General features: G+C 37.0%; 1 protein-coding gene across 2 annotated transcripts in view; it reads right to left on the reverse strand.

Moving 5' to 3' along the window:
• Positions 1–9,667: 9,667 nt before the first annotated feature.
• The window catches only part of ADAMTS20 (ADAM metallopeptidase with thrombospondin type 1 motif 20), a 204,936-nt gene continuing 187,132 nt past the window's right edge, over positions 9,668–27,471 (reverse strand). For both annotated transcript variants that reach the window (XM_040233797.1, XM_040233796.1), the window contains 2 exons: positions 14,078–14,182; positions 9,668–11,171 (listed from right to left, as the gene is read on the reverse strand). In XM_040233797.1, the coding sequence (XP_040089731.1) occupies positions 11,082–11,171; positions 14,078–14,182 (195 nt within the window). In that variant the 3' untranslated portion in view covers positions 9,668–11,081. The remainder of the gene's footprint in view (positions 11,172–14,077; positions 14,183–27,471) is intronic.

The raw sequence follows: 27,471 nt of genomic DNA on the forward strand, positions 1-27,471 counted from the left end.
CGGTTCGGTTCCTGGGGCTGGAAGATCAGCTGGAGAGGGATAGGCTACTCACTCCAGTATTCTTGGGCTTCCCTGGTGGCTCAGCTGGTAAAGAATCTGCCTGCAATTTGGGAGACCTGGGTGTGATCCCTGGATTGGGAAGATCCCCTGGAGAAGGGAGCAGCTACCCACTCCAGTATTCTGGCCTGGAGAATTCCATGGACTATACAGTTGCAAAGAGTCAGACATGACTGAATGACTTTCACTTTCACTTCACTTCAACTTTTAAAAATTGAATGATTTTTTTTTTTTTTTTAGATTTTAAAGTAAACAGTCTCTCTACTATCCCTGAGACTCTAGGTTTCCAAAGAGGTACACACCCAATCTCTGTTTACATATCACATGTTTGTATACTGTGAAACTAGTTCACAAAAGCATTATCCATGATTCCACAGGTCATGATAAAAGTAGTAATGACAGTTAACACTTAAAAAATTTATTGGAGAGAGAAATCTAGGAAAATGGTATAGTAAGAATCATCAAGAATCTTTGTTTTCCCACCTAGAAAACCATTGTACTGGCAGCATCTGTCTGATATAACCATTTTAGATCTCTGGCATCTACTGAAGCTTTGCAACTTCCAGGGGATGGCTTGGACAGTAAATTGTGATCAATTTCAGTCAATTTGGAGGCTTCCCTGGTTGTTCAGATGATAGTCTGTCTAAAATGCAGGAGATCTGAGTTTGATCCATGGGTTGGGAAGATCTCCTGGAGAAGAGAATGGTAACCCACGCAAGTATTCTTACCTGGAGAATTTCATGGACAGAGGAGCCTGGTGGGCTAAAGTCCATGGGGTCATATAGCGTTGGATATGACTGAGTGACTATCACACATACTCAATCAATTTCAGATTTAACTCAACAGCATACCCATAGCCCCTCCCCATTCCCAAGGAAGACAGTCATGATTTGTTCCTGGAGCAGCTTGCACATAGCTTGAGGAATCCATGCTTGTTCACTGTGAGCTGCTTCTGATCATGACGATACAGATATGGAGACAGGCAGTTACTATGAAACACATCCCCACATACACATCCACTGTTGCAATCCCCTCACTCTCAGCCTAAAGAAATTTCCAGGAAATTTAAAGGGAGAGATCTTTTTCCCTCCTTTGCTTTTCTCTTTTTCCCCTTTTGGGAGCCAGACAGTAATGACCAAGACATTCAAAAGCAATTGTATTTGAATTTAGAAAGTCACTGTGCGTGGTTTGGAAAAGAAGCAGAGTCACAAAAGATCTGAGAAGACGTTACACTTACATCCAAGTTGATTGCTGGCACAGAGACAGCCTATAACAGTCCAAACCAAGAGAGAAACAACAAGAAGCAAATCCTTTTTGAAAAAGAGGATCTGATTGCCAGAATTTCTACATAATTGAATTTAAATGTTCTATTTTCAACAAAATGTCACAAGACGTATCAAAAAAAACCATGAAAGTATAGACCATTCATTGGGAAAAAATAAACCAACAAAACAAAAATGCCCCTGAAAAAAGACTAGATGGCAGACCTACTAGATAAAATTTTAGAAAGATGCTCAAAGAACTAAGGGAAGACTTACAGAAAGTCGAGAAAACGTAAATAAATGGAAATATCAGTAAAGGCATGGAAAACCTGTAAAGATATTTTTAAAAACTATAATTGAAAAGTAAAATACACTAAGGAAATTCAAAGGCAGGTTTGAGAGGCAAAATAACCCATTAACTTGAAGACAGGATAATTTAAATTATCAAGTCTGAGAAACAGGAAGGAAAACAATTGTAAAAACAAATGTGAATAGAGCCTAAGGGACCTGTGGCACACCATCAAACAGACCATCATATGAATTATGGGAATCCCAGAAGAAGAGAGAAAGGGGCAGAGAAATTATTTAAAGAAATAATGACCAGGAACTTTCCAAATCTGATGAAAGACATGAACAAAAGTGTACAGTAAGCTCAATGAACTCCAAGTAAGATGAACTAAAAGAAACCCAAACTGACACACATTAAAATCAAACTGTCCAAATTCAAAAAGAAGGAGAGTATTGGAAGCAGCAAGAGAGAATTAACCCATCACACTCAAATGATCCTTAACAAGGTTTTGGACAGATTTGTCACCAGAAACTTTGGAGTTCAAAAGGCAGTGAGCTAATACATTCAAAGTGTAAAGAGAAAAGAAAAAAAAAAAAAAACCATCAACCAAGAATCCTATATCTGGCAAAACCAGACAGAGATTAAGATATTTCCAGATAAACAAAAGATGGAGCTTACTACTACTAGTCCTGCCCTGCAAAAAATGCTACAAGTAGTCCTGAAAGTTGAAATGAAGGAACACTAGCTAGTAACTTAGTTATAAGAAGAAATAAAGATGTCAATAAAGGTAAATAAATGACTCATTATAAAAGCTAATATTATTTTAAAATTTGTAGCTCTAATTTTGTTTTCTACAATATTTAAGAGAATAATGCATTATGAAAATCAATTACTGACTTATGTTTTAGATCACATAATGTATAAAGCTATACTTTTGTAACATCAGTAACTGAAAAACATGGGAAGGAACTGTAAAAAAAATGCTTGTGTGTTTTTGAGGTTAAGCTGGTATAAATTCAAATTAGAATATTGTAACTTTAGAATATTAAATGTAATCCCCATGGTAACCACAAAGAAAATAGTTATAGAATATCACAAAAGGCAATAAAAGAATTAAAATACTTTACTAAAAGTTATTGACTAAATACAAAAGAAGACAATAATTCAGGAAATGAGGTACAAAAAAAGCATCATAAAGCACACAGAATATAAACAGCAAATAACAGAAGTAAGTCCTTATCAGTATTTACTGTAAATGTAAGAGAATTAAATTATCTAATTAAAAGACAGAGATTGGAATAATAGATAAAAAATATGATATACTGTTACGTTAATTTTATGCTGTTTATAAGAGACTCACTTTAGTTCAAAGACAAAAATAGGTTGGAAGAATGGAAAATAATATTTCATGCAAATACTAAACAAGAGAGCCACAGGAGAAGCTATACTAATAGACAAAATGACTTAAAATAAAAAAAGGTATGAGACAAAGAAAGACATCAATATAAGTAAGAGTGTCAACACAGCAGGAAGATATAATAATTAGAAGCATTTACACACCTAATAACAGATGACATACATGAAACATAAATGGACAAAATTGAAGAGAGAAATAGACATTTCTGCAATAATAATTGGTGACACCAATGCTGTACTCTTAATAGTGGATAGAGCAATCACACAGAAGTAAGGAAATAGAAAACTCATAACACAATCAGTTCGGTTCAGTTCAGTTCAGTCACTCAGTCGTGTCCGACTCTTTGTGACCCCATGAATTGCAGCATGCCAGGCCTCCCTGTCCATCACCAACTCCCAGAGTTCACTCAGACTCACATCCATCGAGTCCATGATGCCATCCAGCCATCTCATCCACTGTCATCCCCTTCTCCTCACAAAAAACCAGTTAAATCTAATAGACATATACAGAACACTGTAACAACAACAGAACACACATTCTTCTCAACCCTACAGTGGACATTTTCCAGCAAGGAATATATGTTAGGCCACAACTTAAGTCTTAATAGGTTTAATAAAATAGATATCATACAGAGTATTTTTTATGACAGAGTATTTTTATTTTCATCTAACGATGAAGTTAGAAAACAAAATAGAACTAAAACTGGAAAATGCACAAATTTGTAGAAATTAGACAACATACTCTTAAACAACAAATGCATCAGTGAAGAAATCACAAGGGAAATTAGAAAATACTTATAGATGAATACACTGAAAATTATGTGAGTGCTGTCTCATCTGACTCTTTGAGACCCTATGTACTGTGGCCTGCCAGTTTCCCCTGTCCATGGGATTCTTCAAGCAAGAATACTGGAGTGGGTTGCCATGCGCTCCTCTGGGGGATCCCATCCCAGGACCTAACCTGTATTTCTTGCATTGGTAGGTGGGTTATTTACCACTAGCACCATCTGGAAACATAACAGAAACAATGCTAACTAGGCAATTTATTGTTATAAGCACATTAAAAAAGAAGCAATATCTCAAATCAACAAGCTAACTTTGCAACTTAAAGAACTAGAAAAGAACCAACCAAAAATAAAACTAGCAGAAGGAAGAAAATAATAAGGATTAGAGTAGAGATAAATGAAACAACAGAAAAATAATAAAGAAAAATCAATAAAACCAAAAGTTGATTCTTTGAAAATATGAACAAAACTGAAAACCTTTAGTTGGCCTAAGAAAAGAGAGAGTAGAACTGAATAACTTCAATAAAAAATGGAAGTGGCAGCATTACCATCAACAATAAATATAGACAACAAAAAGGATTATAAAGAGTAAGATGAACAACTTTGTGCCATCAAATTGGATAATTTAGATGAAATGGACAAATCTGAGAAACACAAAACCAATCAAGATTGAGTCACAGAGATACAGAAAACATGACTAAACTGATAACTAGGTAGGAGGTTGAATCAGAAATCAAAAGCATTCCAACAAAATTCCAGAACTTAATGGCTTCACTTGTGAATTCCATTGAACATTTAAAGAAAAACTAACACCGATTTTTCTCAAACTTTAAAAAAATAATTTGAAGGCGAGAGAACACTTTCTAACTTCAAATTTCTCATTCTCTGAGGCCAGCATTCCTCTAACACCAAAGCCAAAGACACTAGAAGGAAAGGAAACCACAGACCAACACCCTCATGAACACTGATGCAAACTATGCAACAGAAAATATATACTTGCATATAAAGGGCTAATATCCAGAATAAGACCCAGCAATAACAGCAAAAACAACCTAATTAAAAAATGGGCAAAGAATGTGAATAGACATTTTTCAAAAGAAGATATATGAATGACCAATGAGCACATAAAAATGCCAAAATTATTTATCATTCAGTTCAGTTCAGTCACTCAGTTGTGTCTGACTCTTTGCGACCCCATGAATCGCAGCATGCCAGGCCTCCCTGTCCATCACCAACTCCCGGAGTTCACTCAGACTCGATCAAGTCAGTGATGCCATCCAGCCATCTCATCCTCTGTTGTCCCCTTCTCCTCCTGCCCCCAATCCCTCGCAGCATCAAAGTCTTTTCCAATGAGTCAACTCTTCCCATGAGGTGGCCAAAGTACTGGAGCTTCAGCTTTAGCATCATTCCTTCCCAAGAAATCCCAGGGTTGATCTCCTTCAGAATGGACTGGTTGGATCTCCTTGCAGTCCAAGGGACTCTCAAGAGTCTTCTCCAACACCACAGTTCAAAAGCATCAATTCTTCGGCGCTCAGTCTTCTTCACAGTCCAACTCTCACATCCATACATGACCACAGGAAAAACCATAGCCTTGACTAGATGGACCTTAGTCGGCAAAGTAATATCTCTGCTTTTGAATATGCTATCTAGGTTGGTCATAACTTTTCTTCCAAGGAGTAAGTGTCTTTTAATTTCATGGCTGCAGTCACCATCTGCAGTGATTTTGGAGCCCCCAAAATAGGAAAATGTAAATCAAAACCTCAGTGAGATAGCACCTTACATCCATTAGTGTGGCTACTATTGAAAACATTAAAAATAACCACTGTCAATGAAGATATGGAGAAATTGGATCTGTTCATGGGATTGTAAAATGGAGCAACCACTTTGGAAAACAGCATGCGGCAGTATGGTGGGTCCTCAAAAAAATATACACAGAACAACTATATTATCAATAATTCCACTTCTGGGTATACAACCAAAACAAGAGAGACCAGAGTCTCAAAGAAATTCTTGTACATCCACCTTTCTTCTACATCCACCCATATTGTACATCCATCCAAATTTTATTCACAATAGCTAAAACATGAAAGGAACCCAAATGTCCACTGACAGTTGAATGTAAGCGATGGATGGTATATACGATGGAATATTATTGGCCTTAAAAATAGAAGGAAATTCTGACACATGCCATAACATGGATGAACATTAAATGGGGGATTATTGTTTCATGGCACAGTGTTTCAGATTCCAAAATGAAAAGAGTTCTGAAGATGGATGGTGGCAATGGCTGAAGTACTGAATATCCCTAAACCGAATTTTTTTTAATGGGTAAGGTGGTAAATATCATGTAAGGCATATCTTACCACAATAAAAATGTTTAAGCAAAAATGATTTTTAACCTAACTTATGAACCTGACCTAGTGCCAAATTTTTATAGATTAATATTTTAGCCACAAAGTGAGAAAGATACTACTAACAGCTCACATGTATAGTTACAACCATAATGTTCATACAAAGTTTGTGATTTTCCCAAGGTCATAGAGCTTACATAAGGAGCAGAACTGGAGTGTAGACCTTCAGAACCTTCTGCTTGGTCACTAGAGCCCTTTTGGAATTATTTTCTATGTTTAACATTAAAGAATATAGCTAATTTAGCACTTTCTACCATTCAAGGCATATTCACAAACAATAGCCCATTTAATCTCATAATTTATATATTAGGAGGGCAAGCAGTGAAATTTTTCTTCCCACCATTTTACAATTTACAACATTGAGGTTATAGTTGTGTGTTTATTATGAGACCCAAAAGATAGAAAATGCAAAGTACATCAAAAACTCAGGCAGACTTAACTATGAAACACTGTGAATGAAATCTTTTTGCTTTGCTTGGTAAACTGAACAGATTTTGTGCATTAAAAAGTGCTGATTTACTCCATTCCAGGACTGCGTTATTTCCTCACAATTAAATACTAAATAGTTTTGTTTCTTCTGGTTCAAAATGGCAGAGTAGAAGGACAGGCACTCATCTCCTGCTAGAGCACCAAAATCACAACTAACTGTTGAACAACCATCAACAGGAGGATGATGGACCTACTAAAAGAAGATACCCCATGTCCAAAGACAAAGAATAAGCCACAGCAAGATGGTAGGAGGGGGTAATCATGATAAAATCAAATCCCATAGCCGCTGGATGGGTGACCCACAAACTGGAGAACAATAATACCAAAGAAATTCTCCCACTGTTGTGAAGGTTTGGAACCACATGTCAGGCTTCCCAGCCTGGGGACCCGACAAAGGGACTGGGAAACCCCAGGGAAGCTGACCTTGATGGGCAAAGGGACTTGATTACTAAACTTCCACAGGACTGGGGGAAACAAAGACTCAAGTCTTGGAGGGTACAAACAAAACCTTGTGCACACCAAGACTCAGAGGAAAGGAGCAATGACTTCACAGGAGACTGAACCAAAACTACCCGCTAGTGTTGGAGGGTCTCCTGTGGAAGTGTGGGTCAGCAGGGCCTCACCACAGGGATGCAAGGACTGGCAGCAGCTTTCTGGGAAGGTCCCCTTTGGCATAAACCCTGCTGGAGGTCACCATTAACCTGACCATACACCCCTTAGATCAAAGAGCTGGGTTGCCTCAGACCAAGAAACTACCAGGGAGGAAGCTCAGCCCCACTCACCAGCAGATAACTGGATTAAGTTTCACTTGATTAAGTTTTAATTGTAAGTTTTACTCTACAAGAGCCTCTCAGCAGTTCAGTTCAGTCTCTCAGTCCTGCAAGACTCTTTATGAGTCCATGGAATGCAGCACTCCCAGAGCTTACTCTAACTCATGTCCATCGAGTCAGTGATGTCATCCAACCATCTCATCCTCTGTCGTCCCCTTCTCCTCCTGCCTTCAATCTTTCCCAGCATCAGGGTCTTTCCCATTGAGTCGGTTCTTCCCATCAGGTGAAGTATCAGAGTTTCAGCTTCAGCATCAGTCCTTCCAATGAATATTTGAGACTGATTTCCTTTAGGATTGACTGGTTGGATCTCCTTGCAGTCAAAGGGACTCTCAAGAGTCTTCTCCAACATCACAGTCCAAAAGCATCCATTCTTCAGCACTCAGCTTTCTTTACGGTACAATTCTCACATCCATTCGTGACTACTGGAAAAACATTAGCTTTGCCTAGATGGAAGTTTGTTGACAAAGTACTGTCTCTGCTTTTCAATGTGCTGTCTGGGTTGGTCATTCTTTTCTTCTAAGGAGCAAGCGTCTTTAAATTCCATGGCTGCAGTCAGCATCTGCAGTGATTTTGGAGCCCAAGTAAATAAAGTCTGTCACTATTTCCACCGTTTCCCCATCTATGTGCCATGAAGTGATGGGACTGGATGCCATGATCTTAGTTTTTGGAATGTTGAATTTTAACACAGCTTTTTCACGCTCTTCTTTCACTTTCATCAAGAGGCTTTTTTAGTTCTTCACTTTCTGCCATAAGGATGGTGTCATCTGCATATCTGAGGTTATTGATATTTCTCTTGGCAATCTTGATTCCAGTTTGTGCTTCCTCCAGCCCAGCATTTCTCATGATGTACTCTGCATATAAGTTAACTAAGCAGGGTGACAATATACAGCCTTGACGTATTCTTTTCCCAATTTGAAACCAGTCTGTTGTTCCTTGTCTGTTTCTAACTGTTGCTTCTTGACTTACACACAGATTTCTCAGGAGGCAGGTAAGGTGGTCTGGTATTCCCATCTCTTGAAGAATTTTCCAGTTTGTTGTGATCCCCACAGTTGAAGGCTTTATTGTAGTCAGTGAAGCAGAAATAGATGCTTTTCTGGAACTCTTGCTTTTTCGATGATCCGATGGATGTTGGCTATTTGACCTCTGCTTCCTCTGCCTTTTCTAATACCAACTTGAACATCTGGAATTTTCATGGTTCACATAGTGTTAAAGCCTGGCTTGAAGAATTTTGAGCATTACTTTCCTATCATGTGGGATGAGTGCAATTGTGTTAGATAAATATAAATTCAAACAGTTGAATACTACTCTCTACCCCATCAGATCAAAAAAAATTGACATGTCACTGAGAATGTAGATATTCTAATATTTGTACACAGAGGCAGCGGTAATTTAAATTTATTCCACCCCTTTAGAAAGTAGTACTCTGGCAATTTCTGGTGAAGCTGAAGACATAAAATGGTGGACATAAAATCTTATTGTTCCCAAGGATCTTCTCCCTCCCTTGGGAGAAGATTGTGAGTCCTCACTCATTTCCATACATCTGGCCATCCTGCCCTGTAGCAGAAGTATATTTCCCTGTCACATTGCCTAGGATTTGGTCATGTGATTTAATTTGGCCAACTGAATATGAGTATACATGGTACCCCTTCTATAAACAGAAGTCATTGCAAATTTCTGTCAGCCTCATGCCCTTATTTCCATAAGGGTGTACACTGCTACTGCTAAGTCACTTCAGTCGTGTCTGACTCTGTGCGACCCCATAGACAACAGCCCACCAGGCTCCCCTGTCCCTGGGATTCTCCAGGCAAGAAGACCAGAGTGGGTTGCCATTTCCTTCTCCAGTGCATGGAAGTGAAAAGTGAAAGTGAAGCCGCTCAGTCATGTCCTAGTCTTAGCAACCCCATGGACTGCAGCCCACCAGGCTCCTCCATCCATGGGATTTTCCAGGCAAGAGTACTGGAGCGGGGTGCCATTGCCTTCTCCTAGGCAGGAGATATTTCCATTGAAATTGCAATAATTGGAGTAAAATGTTTTAGAATTTCTGAAGTGATTTTCCAGTTATAGACTTTTTTTGGTGAATAATTCTTTTTTTCTTTTTTTTAAGGAAAATGAAAGCAAAGTCCCAATGTATCACACAAATATCTTTATTATTCAAATGTTTATAAATTATATGATTTTACTTATGCATAAAAACATTTCTAGAACATGTTATACATTTTGTAATAATGTTTGTAACTGGTTTCAGGCACATAGTGCAAAATACTTCTTTTCTGATACAGAGATCCCTAAATGTTTATTTAACCACATTGGTACAAAATTGCTTTAGTACCTTATATGGTACAATATACCCCTAATAATTTGAAAAAGAAAAACTTTGTGGGTAAAACTACTACACTACTATTTCCTGGCAAAAATCTATTATTAGATTCAGTTTTCTTGGTTTATAGAGGAGGTTATCATAGAAAAATATTATCTGATTCTTTTAAAAGCAAATGGTTGTATAATACACAAATTATTCACCTAAAAAATCTCTTAATACCTGAGCATTTACTTGTGAATAGTTAATTTTTATACTATCTTTCATGTTCTGGATTTGAGAGACCTCAGATATAAAATAACTTGAACTCTCTAATAAAAATTTTGCATATGTAAAAATAATTTTATGTTTAGCAAAACAGGTTCTTCAAAATGTCAATAATTCTTAGTTTTCTACTTGATTAATATACAGTACATAACTTTGAGAAAATAAATTTTTTAAGAGTAGACATATAGGCATATAAGTTATAAAGACATGATAGAATATAAACATTTTAAAAACAATGTATTGCTCTTATAAGTACAATCAAATTAGAGGTAGGTGTTTTTAAGTGAAATTCTACTAAATCATATCTTATTCTGTATTATACCCACAAAATTTCATGTTTAGTATTTAACCCAACTATATACTTTAATTACAAAACTATACTATATTTTAGGATGATTTTTTTTGAAGCACCATAATGCACAATTAAAAATTAAAGGAAACATAAAACAAGGTATCTAAGCTGTATCAGTAGAAAGTATAATGGCTATGTACTTTTTTGATGTGACCATTGATTTGCTATTCTGACAGATTCAATAATGTTTATGATTTAAGTTCATTTTCCTAATTTTTACTTGCTCCATTTTAACAAGTAGAATAAACATTTCATTGTACAGTAGGATGTGAGCAGAGATTTACATGTGTGTTTACAGGCATAACATAATTCTGGTCCAGTGCAATCTGTTAACAGTAGTATTATCTTAGCATAATTCAAATATCCCTGTATGCCCTACCATAAATTATTTCATCCTTTTAAGGATCCTGATTAGAACCATGTATCATTCAGTTTATTTCAAAGGCCTTGAAAAATTAAGCAGTGATTGACTCCTCATGAGCATCCTAGAAAAAAGGCACAAATATTTTAGACATAAATCTCAGGAAGGAATAAAGAAACAAGCACCAGCTATTTGCAGGTTCCAGAGAATGTCTCTTCTTTGGGACACACTTTCCTTCTGAATGTTCACACTACTTGAACTGGGAGACCAGTAGTCATGTGAGGAATACACTTTCCACAGAACCCTCCACATCTGCCATAGACTTTGGTTCCATCCTGAAAATAGAAGAGGCAGAGATACGGGAGAATCTGTTACATGCTGGTATCTGTGTGCGCAAGGCAGAAAAGCAAAGGCTTTGAATCATGTGGCTGAAATAATTAGCCAAGGTTTCCTATAACAATTATACTTGAGGTCAAAGATCATGCCATTTCAGGCTCAGTTGAAATCTGTGGTCACAGGAATTAGAGAACCCGAGATTCATATTAGCCACTTGATAATTATAAACTACACTTTACGTTGGACAATTCCTCTCAATCCACGCATTTTTCATCAAGGTATCTATTTGCTTCAGTGAGTTTATTAAAACCTCTCCCAATTTGTTGTCCAGTGTTTCTCACAGACTGAATAAAAGAAAGGTATTAGGATTTTATATAAGATTCTCATGGACTAAATAAAAGAAGGATATTATGCAAACTTGACCTTAACTTCAAACATCTCCTGGAAGCATTGGAAACACAGCTTGAAGAAAATATAAAAGGTGAAAGAATGGGGGAAACAACTGGATCGAAAGTAAGAATTATAATTAGACACAGAGTCAGACACAACTTAGTGACTAAACGACAACAAAAAAGGAGATTCTTCTTCTTCCTTTTTAGAAAAGCAGAGCTGCTAACTGAGGAATGGGTGGGCAGAGGCTGGTGAAGGAAGTGATGAGGACAGGATAAATTTTCTTTCCAGACTGTCTTCCAACTTTAGGTCCAAAAGTCAAATGGCCTTTTGATCGGATGAAACAAAAATAGTTTGAACTCTTATGGTTTCTGAAGAAGGTAAGTTTTGCTTTATTTATGTTTTTGTTTTTTTAATCTAAGGAGGGAGGGTAGAAAAGGAAACTGGGTTCCTGAAACTTTTGAGGATAAAGAATGTTTTGAGATCAGGGGCTTTTGAAGTTGCCTCTTCTTTCAGAAGCTTTCTACACTCTAGAGAATCTGAGTAAACAGAGAAGGGGATGGCAGTAAAAATTCCAATTTATATACATTCCTGTTCTCAAATGGATCAAGTAAACCCCTAATCTTGTTTAACTTCACTAAGAAATGAAAATATGTGTTCATTTCCATAAGTACATTTGGGTTTCATAAGTCAGAGTTTCACACCATGCGTCAGATCTCAGGAAATACCTTCATGTGCAAAATCTTTGATTGAGGGAGAAATTCTCAATAAGTAAACAAATAGTCTTTACAATAAAACTTAAATAGACGCGAAAGGAATGATTGTACCAAATATTCATTTTTACTGCTGCCCTTGGCCAGCTGTCATTTAACAAGAAGATACCTTAACAACTAGATAAAGTCAGAATATCTCGTTGCACTGTCTAAATTTTATACCTACTCAGAACATATTTTAACTAAGTAATTGATTTATTTCCGTTCTTCTACCCAAAAGAATGACACTTAAATTTGCCAAATAAATATTTAGAAATAAATAGCCATTTTAAAAGCCTACTGTTTACCCATGTGATAGAAATAATAAAAATATAAAGTCTTTAATTATTAATTAAAACACAAATTCATAATGGTCAGAAATAAAGTATTTTAAAGTCTGCAAATATCAGAAAATTGAATTTCATTTACAAGTAGTATGTATATATAGGAATGAAATCACTTTTAGCAAAAGAAAGAAAAATTCTAAAACCTTGGTGTAGGCAGGGACTGTTGATGGTACTGATTTAAATGGTGCAATATAGGTGAGAACAGAAATTATAACACAGATCCTGATTTAATGTAGATGGGGTCATGCTATTTAAGATGTGGTAATTCTAAGTACCAGGAGCCATCTCATAAATTTTATGTGTTAGCACACTATACCAGCACCACAATTAGGAGGATAATACTTTAGATAATACATGTGCTATAAGAAAAATTAAAATCCCAGTGCACTGGCCCTGAGCGCCCTGTCTCGTACATTGAACGTGGACTGGTGATCTACTTCACGCATGGTAATATACATGTTTCAATGCTATTCTCTCAAATCATGACAATGTTTTCTAAATAAAGATAGATGAGGAAAATGTTCATACAACCATAAAAATATTCCTAATTATTGAAGAAACTATAAAGGATGTTCATTAAATGACAAATGACTCTGACATCACTAAATCACTAAATCAAAGCAGGGAGGTAAATAAACCAAAAATTTACCTCTTACTTTGAAATATTAAAATGTAACAGTCTTCAATAATTAGAAAGACTACCTCTTTTTGAAGCACCTGTGTTTCAAACCATTAGCCCCAAACTTGAACTACTTAAATCTATATGCTCTGGCACTTGATTTCATGCACAGATATCTATAGCCTAAACAAGAATGTGTATATATATAAAACCTCCATAAGCACATGAATAAAAATGAACCTCATTCCATAATTTCATTAGTTATACCTCGTCATAATGTAACATACCCCATTATATGGAAAAACTCATTAGTCATTCAGTTCAATTCAGTTCAGTCGCTCAGTCGTGTCCGACTCTTTGCGACCCCATGAGTCGCAGCACGCCAGGCCTCCCTGTCCATCATCAACTCCTGGAGTTCACTCAGACTCATGTCCATCAAGTCAGTGATGCCATCCAGCCATCTCATCCTCTGTCGTCCCCTTCTCCTCCTGCCCCCAATCCCTCCCAGCATCAGAGTCTTTTCCAGTGAGTCAACTCTTCGCATGAGGTGGCCAAAGTACTGGAGTTTCAGCTTCAGCATCAGTCCTTCCAAAGAATACCCAGGGCTGATCTCCTTCAGAATGGACTGGTTGGATCTCCTTGCAGTCCAAGGGACTCTCAAAAGTCTTCTCCAATACCACAGTTCAAAAGCATTAGTCATTAACTTCATATAATTCTGAACTTAAGGTAGAGGAATTTAACACTACTTCACAGCACAGAAGTATTTCAGACAGGCTTTTTGGTCCAATAGGACTTACCTGTGATCTGTGAATGATCACAGAGGCATAACTGCCCTGAGCCAGCCACTTTGCTGTACTGGATATCTTCATCCCAGTTCCTGCCAAATTAATGCTGAACTGTCCCTTGATTATAAATAAAAAATAAATAAGACTAGATGGAATTAGTAAAAATATATATATATATATATTTATGCATGTACTTGGCTGGAAACACATAAATTGGCATGATCTTAAAAACTTGCCTTCCTAGATTCTTTAGAAAATGAAAGAACGTTGATATAAAACATACACTTTCTTACACTAACAAAATGAACAAGCTAAAGATTTTTTAAACTGATTACAAATAAATCTTCTCAGTTACAAGGGACAACTGAAATAATGCCAGATAGTGTTATCTGTCGGAAAGTAACTTTGTCCAGTCCTAGGACTCTAGTGATTGACAGCTAGAGCTTACATTCCTATAGCATCAGCAGCAGCAAGTCTAGATAGAAGAGGTGTCACAGGGACTGGTACCAGACTAGCATTTATCCAGTTTCAATTTTTGACTCCTCACTGCTAACTTCACTGATAAGTTACACCTAGTTAATGTGTTTCCTTCTGTTATTGTGCCCTTACATCTATCACGCAAAAACTATTGAATATAGTATTATGGTCCCAGCTATCACATCCTTTTAAGTACCCAAAAGCGTTATGCAGATGTGTGATGCCACATGAATTACACACATGGTATGTGAGCCCCCTAGTGGCATTATGATTTAATTATTTTCAAGACACAAGAACCATTTTATGTCAAAATATTCAGACTATCACTGTTAAAAACTAAACTTGAAATATCTGTTAAGTAAGAAATGAGTTAAATGGGTAAAATATGTGGCATTCATGTATATGACCTCCCAGTACAGAATCACACACTGAAAAGCTGAGGTATTTAATGAATGCTAAGTAAGCCTATGCCAATGTTCAGGATACATATAGATTTAGAGCTATGTTAGGACAATCCTAGATCACATCACAATATTCCGTGGCCTAGGGCACAGGAATCTTGAGCAAAACTGTGATAAAACATTAAGGATTATGTTACGTGATGGAAAATATTATCTTTCATGAAAGCAAAAGTAAAATAGATTTCACATATATTTGTAATATAAATTACAATTGCTAAAAATTATGTATCAATTCAGTTTATTAAGTTAGATTTCTTATCCATCACATACTTATTTAAAATCAAAATAGATTCAAAGGTATTTATAATATAATGATAATATATGCAGAATTTTCCCCTAAACAGAAATAATTTGTTTTAGATAAACTCCAAAGAAAGTTTATTATTATATACATCATTTGGTTATGGAATTTAAAATACCTGTATGTTTGCTTCATTGATGTAATCCTAGATTCCAAAAGTAGGCCTAGGAACTCTGTGTGTGTGTGCTTAGTCACTCAGTCATGTCCAACTCTTTGCGACCCCAGGGACTATAGTCCTCCAGACTCCTCTGTCCATGGGGATTCTCCAGGCAAGAATACTGGAATGGGTTGCTATGCCCTCCGCCAGGGGATCTTCCCAACCCAGGGATAGAACCCAGGTCTCCTGCATTGCAGGCAGATACTTTACTGTCTGAGCCATCAGGAAGACCCATTCAAGTACTCAGGAAGTGTTTTTAAACAGATGAATTAAGTGTAACATTATAAATATTAAATTTTAGCATCATAAAAATTAATATATAGATATATATATAAACCCTTTATACTTGTGATAATAAATGACATGAACACTAGGCACATCAGAATTTTACATTAGTAAATATTTAAATTAAAACTAATTCTAAGGATATATTCTACTATTTGATACTTAGTCATCTGATACAGATTTTGAACTAAATATTTAATCCCACATTAACTCATTTTTTAAGTCAGCTTCTTGCCAAATAAAAGAAATGGAAATATATTCTGTGAAGCAGCTTGTCTGTAACTAACCATTTATGGCACTCTTGTTGTGTCATGCAGTATTTTCACAACTTAATATTTATCATTTACCTCCCTGCTCAGCATTGCTGGGAAGGATTCAAATGTATATACACTGGAAGTGAAAGAAAAAAAAAATCCAACTGAGTAATGAGAGATTCAAGTGGTCATTAACATAATCAGTAGGGTCTAGAAATATCTATAGCTTCATTTTTCCAGATTAATTTTCAAGAGCTTTGATTACTTCTTTAGTCCTTCTTCAAAAGCTACATAATGGTATCAAGAAGTAGAAAAACAGTTCATCTGAAACTGGGGATGATATCAATTGAGGTAAAAATACATTTCACTCATTTGTTCAAAATTGAGGGGCAGACTTGGTGTCAAGTAGCCACAAGAGTGGAAAGGTCGATCCTTATCCCAATTCCCAAGAAGGGCAGTACTAAAGAATGTTCAAACCACCAAACAATTGCACTCATCTCCCATCCTAGTAAGGTTATACTTAAAATCCTGCATCCTAGGCTTCAGCATTATGTGAACCGAGAACTTCCAGATGTTCAAGCTGGGTTTAGAAAAGGCAGAGGAACCAGAGACCAAATTGCCAACATTTGTTGGATCACAGAGAAAGCAAGGGAATTCTAGAAAAACATCTACCTCTGTTTCATTGACTACGCTAAAGCCTTCAACCGTGTGGATAATAACAAACTGTGGAAAACTCTTAAAGAGACAGGAATACCAGACCATCTTACTGGTCTCTTGAGAAACCTGTGTGCTGGTCAAGAAGCAACAGTTAGAATCTTGTACAGAACAACTGACTGGTTCAAGATTGAGAAAGGAGTACGACAAGGCCTGTTTACTATCACCCTGTTTATTTAACTTATAAGCCAAGCACATCATGAGAAATACTAGGTTGGATGAGTTACAAGCTGGAATCAAGATTTCCAGGAGAAATATTAACAACCTCAGATATGCAGACGATACCACTCTAATGGCAGAAAGTGAAGGGGAACAAAACAACTTCTTGATGAGGGTGAAGGAGAAGCGTGAAAAGGTCGGCTTCAAATGAAATATTTAAAAAAACTAAGATCATAGCAACTGGCCCATCACTTCATGGCAAATAGAAGGGGAAAAGGTGGAAGCAGTGACTGATTTCCTCTTCTTGGGCTCTAAAATCACTGCGGACGATGACTGCAGCCATGAAATCAGAAGACAACTCTGGGAGATGCTGAGAGACAAGAAAGCCTGATGTGCTGCAGTCCATGGGGTCACAAAGAGTCAGACACAACTTGGTGACTGAGCAACAAAAACTATGGGAGTACTGAGAAAGGTCTTAGTCTTGATCTGAGAAGGGAAGCATAGATTGATGGTTGCCAGAGGTAGGAGTCAAGGGGAAGGGAAGTGTGTGAGAGTGGACAAAAAAGAAAATCTTCCAGTGACAAGATAAATCACAAGTAGAAGGAAAGGTGATTCAAAAGAACTAAGAATTCAACAAATAGGAATGTCTTCCTGGAATAATTAGCTTCATTAAAGGAAAATATACTTATGGATACAGAGGGAAAGCATAGAAATAGATACAAGCTTTAAAGTTCCACTTCTTGGACTGACTGCTTGGTTCATACGTCCCCATTATGTCATTAGGTTTTACAGTTTTAAAGTTTGTTCCACCTATTTTACTATGAAAGGGATCTATAAATCTAATGCAACTGATTCTAAAATTTATATAAATTTATATTTCTTTTATAAAGAAATTAAAATAGTTAAAACAAGTTTGAAAAAAAAGAATAAAGTTAAAGGACCCACACTACCGTGTTTTAACACTTATTATAAGGCTATCATTGGAGAAGGGCATGGCAACCCATTTCAGTATTCTTGCCTGGAGAACCCCATGGACAGAGGGGCCTGGTGGGCTTCAGTCCATAGGGATGCAAAGAGCCAGACACAATTGAGCCAGACACAGCTTAGCACACATGTGAGCATAAAGCTGTCAGAGGTGGTGCTAGTGTTAAAGAACCTGCCTGCCAAAGCAGGAGATATAAGTGATGTGGGTTTAATCCCTGGATCAGGAAGATCTCCTGGAGTAAGAAATGGCAACATGGTCCAGTATTCTTGCCTGGAAAATTCTATGGACAGAGGAACCTAGCAGGCTATGGTCCATGAGGTCAAAGACTCAGATGCAACTGAGCACACACACACATCCACACCCAAACATAAAGCTATCATAACCAAGACAGTGCTGTGATGGTGAAGAGAGAGACATATGTCGATCAATGGATCAGAACAGAGTCAGAAACAGACTCAAAATATGTCCAGTTGACTTCTTTTGGCCACACCACATGGCAAGTAGAATCTTAGTTCCCTGACTAGAGACTGAACTTGTAGCCACTGCATTGGAAGCATGGATTCTTAACCACTGAACCACCAAGGAAGTCCCCTCCAGGTGATTTTTGACAAAGGTGGAAAGGAGAGAAACAACTGCCTTCTCAACATACGGTGTTAGGACAATTGGATGTCTATAGGCAAAACTCTTCCAACTTCATACAAAATTAGTTCAAAATCAATCATAGGTCTAGATGTAAAACATACAACTATAAATTTTTTTAAGAAAACATAGCAGAAAATCTTTGTATCTTGGACTAAGTCAAAGAGTTCTTAAATACGACACTAAATGTCATAAAGAAAAAAAATGGTAAATTTGAATTCATTAAACTTTAAAACCTCCACTTAAGTGTAAGACACTTAAGAAAAAGAAGGGATAAGGTCCAGACCATGAATGAAACATTTGCAAACGTTATATACAACAAAAGATTTGTATCCAGACTATATACAGAACTCTCAGGACTTCCCTGGTAGTACGGTGGATAAGAATGTGCTTGCCAATGCAGGCAGAAAGATTCGATCCTTGGGGTAGGAAGATTCCACATGCCATGGGGCACCTAGGCCCCTGAACTTGGAGCCCATACTCCACGACAAGAGAAACCACTGCAATGAGAAGAACACGCACCACAACTAGAGAGAAACCCCTGTCACCACAGCTAGAGAAAGCTGGCAAGCAGCAACAAAGACCCAGGGAAGCCAAAGATTAATTAACTAATTTTAAAAAAAGAACTGTCGAAACTATAAACATTAATGAACAATTAGGAAACAAACAACTTAATTGTTTAGATGAGAAAAGACTTGGATATGCACTTTACCAAAGAGGATACTCAGATGACAAATAAGCACAGGAAAGACGCTTACCATTATGAGTGAAACATAAATTAAAACTACAAAAAGATATCACTGAAGATGGGGAAATAAAAAACTTGACAATACTAAGTGCTGACAAAGAAGAAAAACAACTAGAAATGTAATCTTTGCTGATGGGAATTTAAAAATGGTACAGTCACTGTATCAAATAGTTTGAATGGGGGGTGGGTAGGAGGGAGGTCCAAGAAGGCCAGGATATATGTATATTCATGACTGATTCACATGGCTGTACAGTGGAAACCAATACAACACTGTAGAGCAGTTATTCTTCAATTAAAAATAAATTAAAACAACAAAAATAAACTAGTTTGCAAGTTTCCTATAAAGTTAAACATACATATACCATATGACCCTACAATCTCACTCACAGGCATTTCTCCCAGAGAAATGAAAATACATGTACACACAAAAACCTGTACACAAATGTGCATATCCGCTCTATCCATAATTTCCAAATTCTATAAACAACCCATTTTCTTCCAACAAATGAACACTGTAGGATAACTGTATGATATCTGATTGATGGAATAATGCTTAGCGATGAAAAAGAACAAATTATTGACACATGCAGCAAGCAAAAGACAGATGGACCTCAAAAGAATTACATTGACCAATGTAATGAGAAGGAGGCCAATCTCAAGAGGTTACACACTGTGTGACTTCATTTCTATGACATTTCTATGTCATCCCAGAAAATGCAAAACTAAAGCAATGAAGAAAAGATCAGTGTTTACCAGGAGGTACGTGGGAGGAAGGAATTGACTCCATGGAACCAGTGTGAGGGAGTTGTTCTATATTCAGATTACGGTGATAACAACATGAATTTGCATACATGTTTAAAACTGTATACTAATAAAGGCAATTTTACTGTTATCATTTTTCAATTTAAAATGTGAATGAATATAACATCTAAAGAAAAAAAAATCCAGTTGACTTGAAAACAAAACCCAAACTACATTCTATATGTAAGAAATACATTTCAAACAAAGTGACTCAGAAAAGCCAAAATTAAAAGTATGTGTGGCAGTGAAGAGAGAATTACTGTGTTGACTTACAGTGATCATCTTAAAAAAATTAAGATAAATTAATTAATTTTAATAAAGGGATGTGCAAGACTATGCGGACTTCCCAGGTGGTGCAGTGCTAAAGAACCTGCCTGCCAATGTGGGAGACAGAAGAGACGTGGGTTCGATCCCTGGGTCGAGAAGATATCCTGGAAAAGGGCATGGCAACCCACTCCAGTATTCTTGTGTGGAAAATCCCACGGACAGAGGAGCCTGGTGGGGTTACAGTTCATAGGGTTGCAAAGAGTTGCACATGACTGAGGTGACTTTGTACACACACATGCACGCCACAGTATACCTGGAAACTGGGCATAAAAAGAGAGCAAGTGAAGCAAATCCTGATAATGTAAAATAGAATTCAAGTCTGATATCAGGAAAACATGACAAAGAAGTGCTAAAAACCATGATCCACAATGAAGATATAACACATGAATATTATACATCAAATAACACAGCTACTTTTATGAAGCAAAACTACAGGAGATGAAAGAAGACATAGGTAGGTAGAAACACCCTAATGATAGGAAATTGTAATATACCACTTTTAGCAACAAGATAGATCAAGAGGACAAGAATAAGGAGAAAGAGGATCTAAGCAGTATAATCAAAAGGGTATGCATATATATCTAACTTGACACATTATAATAAAAAATGCACATTCAAAATATTTAAAAACTGGCTCTAAATACTCAAAATGTATGCTGGCCATGATCCTTTGGCATTGGGTATTTCTCCTGCTCTCGTATAATCAATATTAATTACAAAATAGATAAAGAGATACACATTGGGGATTTCTCTTTTTTGTGGCTCTGTGAAAAGTACCAAACATTTTACTTCACTTCACTTTTGATATATGTATTCTAAAGTCACATCACACTCCTTAACTTCATCTTATATTACAATATCGCAAAGTTTATTTTCCCTAAAGTTTACCATATGTGTCCATTCTCTTTTTAGCATTTATGTCCTGGGGTGCCCTGTCATATGCAAACACAGAGGATGTGGTTTTGATGAATGCTAAACAACAGAATAAGTTCTTTCTGTGACATTAAACATCTGGAGAGTATTCACGGAAATGTTGTATAAATTAACACACAATCTGGTTTATATATTTGACAGAATATCTTCAAGAATACTGGGCAGTTTGTACTCTCAGTAACAGTAACTTCAGGCAATTGAACACAGACTGGAAAAAAAATGGGCATATCTTTTTTCGACAGCACATACTTATGCCCAATAACATCTAATTTTGGAAATAAAGCTTTGTGTTCCAGAAATGTCTAGAGAACTCTGTGGGGAAGACATCTCACCTTGATGAGCAGGAGGAGCATTTTATTACTATAATGATGCTGCCTTTGACTTTCTGAAGGATCTTAGCCAGCTTTTTGACACAGAGTGTCTCTTTCTCCAACTGTAAACTGGGGTTACCTAGTTTACAACTACAAAACTTTCTCAAGATATTGTAGGGGGAAATGACCATTGTATTACTTATTTGTGTATCAGTCTCCTGTGAAATTTATTGATGTCTCACTGACCGGGGGCTTCCGAGGTGGTGCAGGGGTAAAGGATCTGCAAGAGATGCAAGAGACAAGGGTTCAGTATCTGAGTTGAGAAGATTCCTGGAGAAGGAAATGGCAACTCACTCCAATATTCTTTCCCGGGAAATCCCATGAACAGAGAAGCCTGGCAGAGTACAGTGCATGGGATCACAAAGAGTCGGACACAACTGAGCGACTGAGCACAGCCATAAACGTTTGTTTACAAGTCTCTACGTGAGCATATGTCATACATCTTCTCATTTGCCGGACCTTATTCAATTCAACATGTTATAAGAAGGACCAGATTTCCAGAACTTCATGATCTTCCCAAAATGATGGTACCTTGTAGCAGACTCTTCACATCTCTAGGTGGCATCTTCAATTTCCCTCTCTCTAATCATATCAAGTACATGACCGAAAGGAAGAGATTAGAAGGAAAATGGATTATTGGACAATGCTGACCAGTCTTGACATGAGCTGGTCATTGGAGAATGAATAATATCCATTTAAAAGAGTGAAAATGGAAATGTTATTTTAAATACATACGTGAGGGAAAAGATTGTTTAGAGCGGTAAAAGTTTTAGATTACACATCCTTGACCTTAGAACAGGTGTTCAAAGAGATGCAATATAAAACTTCAGAAGGGGGAGTTCATCAGGGGAAACAGAGTCCTGGGAAGAGAACTAAATAAAAGATGTAGGTCAGAGAGTCATCATCTTGGAGGGAGACCAATCGTCTGGTACACGAACGTGAGAGAAGAAGAGAAAGAGAAGAATAGACATGAATCGAGCTGCTGCTGCTGCTGCTGCTGCTAAGTCATTTCAGTCGTGTCCAACTCTGTGTGATCCCATAGACGGCAGCCCACCAGGCTCCCCCGTCCCTGGGATTCTCCAGGCAAGAACACTAGAGTGGGTTGCCATTTCCTTCTCCAATGCATGAAAGTGAAAAGTGAAAGTGAAGTCGCTCAGTCGTGTCCAACTCTTAGCGACTCCATGGACTGCACCCTACAAGGCTCCTCTGTCCACGGGATTTTCCAGGCAAGAGTACTGGAGTGGGGAGCCATTGCCTTCTCCAATGAATCGAGCTAACCAGGCTCAAAGATTGAGTGAGAGCTTGAGATTCCTCTGAAAAGTTATCTATCTTAAAAGCAGAGAAAAGGAGGGAGCACTTTTGGAATGGCAATTTGAAGAGACCTGTGGACTAAAGAGTGAAACATAGGAAAAAACAGGAATAGAGGAGAATTTCCTCAACTTGAAAAAGAACACATACCAAAAATCTGTAGTCAACAATACAGTTAATGATGGAAGTTTGAATGCTTTCTCCCTAAGATCAGAAGCAATTAAAGCATATTCACTATCGCCACTCTTCAAAATGCTTGAAGTTACAAACATACATACTAATATGATTCTACTTATACAATAGACAAAAAAAGACCAAAATTATGGAAAGGAAGACTAGATTAGTGGTTGCTAGGGTATAAGGTGAAGCTGGTGGTACAAGAGGAGTAGTTGTCATTATAAAAGTCCTTGTGATGATGAAAATGTTCTATATCTTGATATAGTGATGTCAATATCCTAGTTGCAATATTATACTATAATCCTATAAGATGTTACCATTTGGGGATACTGGGTACATGAGATCCCTGTCTTAATTCTTAGAGCTACATGTCAACAGTTCTCTCGAAACAAAATGTTTCATTTCAAGCATTTAAAAAATTATAAAATACAACAGCCATTTAAATTCTCTTGAAATTGTCCTAAGGTTATACAACAATTGGAGAAACACTTATTCAAGAAAATCTATGAAATCTAGGTTAGAAGAGTAAGTGTCTGTGACATTTGAACCATGACCTGTTTATGGCCTGTCCTCTCTTTTCCCCACCTCAGCAAGATGATAGCTCCACTCATCATGGGTACAGCTAAGAACAGAGGATTTTATTTCCCCCAGCTCTCTGTTAGGGATAAGCTTTTTCCAAGGGTATATGTCAAGGGCAGCAGGGGGCAGGTGAGATACCAGCACTCCTCATCTCACACAGCTCTGTGCTACAGAAGCTGGATCAGAGGTAAGAACTACAGAGATCTGAATCTCTGTTCCACCACTCAGTCCTTACTCATAGATCAGGAGATCTGCCTCAGGCATGGTCGGCCAAGAACTGAAGGCCTGAATCATTCCCACTTAAAATCACTGGTAGGGCACAGGTTTCATGCTGAGCAGCACAAGCCAAGAAGACCAGGGAATAATGTCAAGACCCAGCATTCTGCTTATAGACTAGGGATGTTACTCTGCAAAGTGGGATCTACCCACTCAATCCACAGAATGGGTGCAAAGGCTCTTCCTCAGGGAAAAATCAAGTTGCAAGAACAGAAAGTTTCACAGATTTTCCTAGGTAGCCTGAGTATTTGGTACAGAAAATGGGGAAGTTCAAGCCTAAAGAGGCTATTGAAAAAAAAAAAAAGATTTTAGTGGTGTGTAGTTAAGAGGAGCATGAGAGCAACAAGCAAAATAGTAGGTCAGATCTCAGTGTAACAGAGAAAACCAGGGAAAGAGATAGCTAAGAATGTCTCTTTTTGAGGTTTTTCTGACCTGACCTCAAAGACTGACCTATAAGCCTACGCTGGCCCTGGGGCTTGAGTTTAATTGGCTCAGACCATAGAGTAATTTATGCCTCCAGGATGTTATTGAAAGAACAGAGCCATCATCTACCAATTAGTAGTGGGTAAGAGTTGAGTGTAATATCAATAGAGGCAGACCAGCTAGAAACTTCATCAAAGAGAGGCCAGCTAAAAACACTATCATTCCAGAAGGATTGGGTGACTGTACATGTCCAAGGCTGAGCCTTCTGAATAGGGACACTAAAGGCTACATATTACAGGGGAAATAGATGTCACTGAAATAGCCCAGTCAAGGAGCTAAACAAATAAACAACCAAGAAATGACAAATCCTAAAGGGGAAAGGAAACTTAGTATCCACTGCTGCTAAAATATACTATCTAAAATGATCTGTTTTCAACAAAAAATTGTGACACAGGCAAAAAAAACTGGAAAAGATGACTCATATAATCGAGGAAAAGGCAGCAGAAACTGCCTTTGAGAGGTTTCAGATGTCAGACTGTGCAGATAAAGATTCAAAGCAGCTATTAAAAATATGTCCAAAGAACTAAAGAAAACCCATGTTTAAAAAAGTAAGAAAAGTATGATAATAATGTCTCATCAAAAGAGACTATCACTAAAGAGATAAAAATTATATTTATAAAAAGATCTAAAGGATAACTCTGGAGCTGAAAAGTACAATAACCAAAATAAAAATTCACTAGAGGGGATCAACCAGCAGATTAGAGCTGGCAGAAGAATCAGCAAACTTGAAAAGATACTAATAGTGATGATACAATCTGAAAAAGTAGCAAAAAAAAATGAAGAAAAATGAATAGAGCCTCAGAGAAATGAGGGACACCATTAGTACACCAAACCATGCATGATGGAAGTACCAAAAGGACCAGATAATATATTTGAAGAAATCCTGGCTGAAAATTTTCTAAGTTTGGTGAAACTACATTAACCTACACATCTAAGAAGTCAATGGATTCCAAGTTGAGTAGACACAAAGAGATCCACATCCAAATATATCACAAGAAAGATGCTGAGAGTCAAAAACAAAGGAAAAAATCTGAGAGCATCTAGAGAAAAATAAGCGTATATATGGGAATCTCAGTAAGATAAATTGCTGAGTTCTGTCATTCATCTAGAAGCCAGAGGACAATGGGATGGCATATTTAGACTCACAGACTTAGGAAATGAACTTACAGTTGCCACAGAAGTAAAGCATACAAGTAAAGATAATTTCATCAATAGCAAGTATAAAAGACATTATAATTGTATGTTTCTTTATTCTCAACTTATTTAAAAGTAATTGTATAAACAAGCATGTATGTAATTATACCATTGATCAGTAATATACAGACATGTGGGCTTCCCAGGTGGTGCCAGTAGTAAAGAACCCACCTGCCAATGCAGGGGATGTCAGAGACACTGGTTTGATCTCTGGGTGGGGAAGATCCCCTGGAGAAGGGCACGGCAACCTACTCCAGTATACTTGCCTGGAGAATGCCACAGTCAGAGGAGTCTGCTGGCTATGGTCCATAGGTTGCAAAGAGTCAGATATGACTGAAGCGACTTAGCATACATGCATACAGAAATTTAACATACTTGAAAAGATTGCCACAAATGAAGCAGGTAGGTGGAACCAAAGATGTTTGGGGATAATTAAATGAAAGCAGCTGATAACTGCAATCCACAGGAAGAAATGTAGAGAAGCAAAAAGTTTCACACACACACACACAAACGCTATGAAATTTAAGTTCTCTCATTTCTTACCTCTAAAAGATATAAAATTATATAGTGAAAGTTGCTCACTCGTGTCTGACTCTTTGCAACCCCATGCAGTCTATGGAATTCTCTAGGCCAGAATACTGGAGTGGGTAGCCTTTCCCTTCTCCAGAGGATTTTCCTAACCCAGGGATCGAACCCAGGTCTCCTGCACCACAGATAGATTCTTTACCAGCTGAGCCACAAGGGAAGCCCAAAATCATATAAAGTAATATTATAAAAATGTATTGTGGGTTTGTTATATAGGTTAGATGGTATATGCATTACAAATACAACAACAGCAAAGGAAAGGGGGAAAGTATATGTAGGAGTAATACTTCTATGTCACTGCAATTAGGTAATATAAATCTGGAGTAAATTCTATTAAGATGTACACTGTAAGCCCTAGAGCAACTATTAAGAAAACAATTATAAATATAGTGAGAAAATTATGAAAGAAATTAAAATGTTACACTTGAAAACATTTGCTGAATTTTTAAAAACCAGTAAAATGGGGACAGAAAACCAGAAATGAAATGACATATGAAAAACAAAATGGCAAATGGCAAAGATAAATTCAGATATATCAATCATAACATTAAACAGTCCAATCAAATGGCAGAAATTCAAAATGCTCTCTGTAAGAGTGTCAAAAGTAAATGGGAGGAAAACATACACACTATGTACTATAAACAAGCTGAGTTGCCACTATAATATCAGATAGATTAGACTTTAAAACATAAAATGATACTACAGATGAAAGGGAACGTTTTGTAATGACAAAAGTGTCAATATATAAGGAAATTATGACAATTATAAACAGACAATCATGTGCAATAAAAATCTCAAAGTAAATAAATTACATACAAAGTAAATGAAACTAAAAGATTGATGTGAGAAGTAGATAATTCATCAATAATAACTGCAGTTTCAATAGATAAAATAACTAGGGAGAAGATCAACAAGGAAATGGAAGAGTTGAACAATACTTTAAACCAGCTAGCCCTGACAGACATCCAGAGAACATTTCACCCAACAACAACAGAACACGCATTCTTTCCAAGCACACACTGCACATTTTCCAGGATAGCCATATGCTATGCTATAAAACAAGCCTCAATAAATTTCAAAAGATTGAATAATACAAAGTGTATTTTCCAACCACAATGGAATGAAAGTAGAAATCAATAACAGAAGGAAATGTGGGAAATTCACAACAGAGGATGAGAAGGTTAGATAGCAT

The sequence above is a fragment of the Oryx dammah genome, unplaced genomic scaffold (assembly GCF_014754425.2).
Source record: "Oryx dammah isolate SB20612 unplaced genomic scaffold, SCBI_Odam_1.1 HiC_scaffold_29, whole genome shotgun sequence".
Lineage (NCBI taxonomy): Eukaryota > Metazoa > Chordata > Mammalia > Artiodactyla > Bovidae > Oryx > Oryx dammah.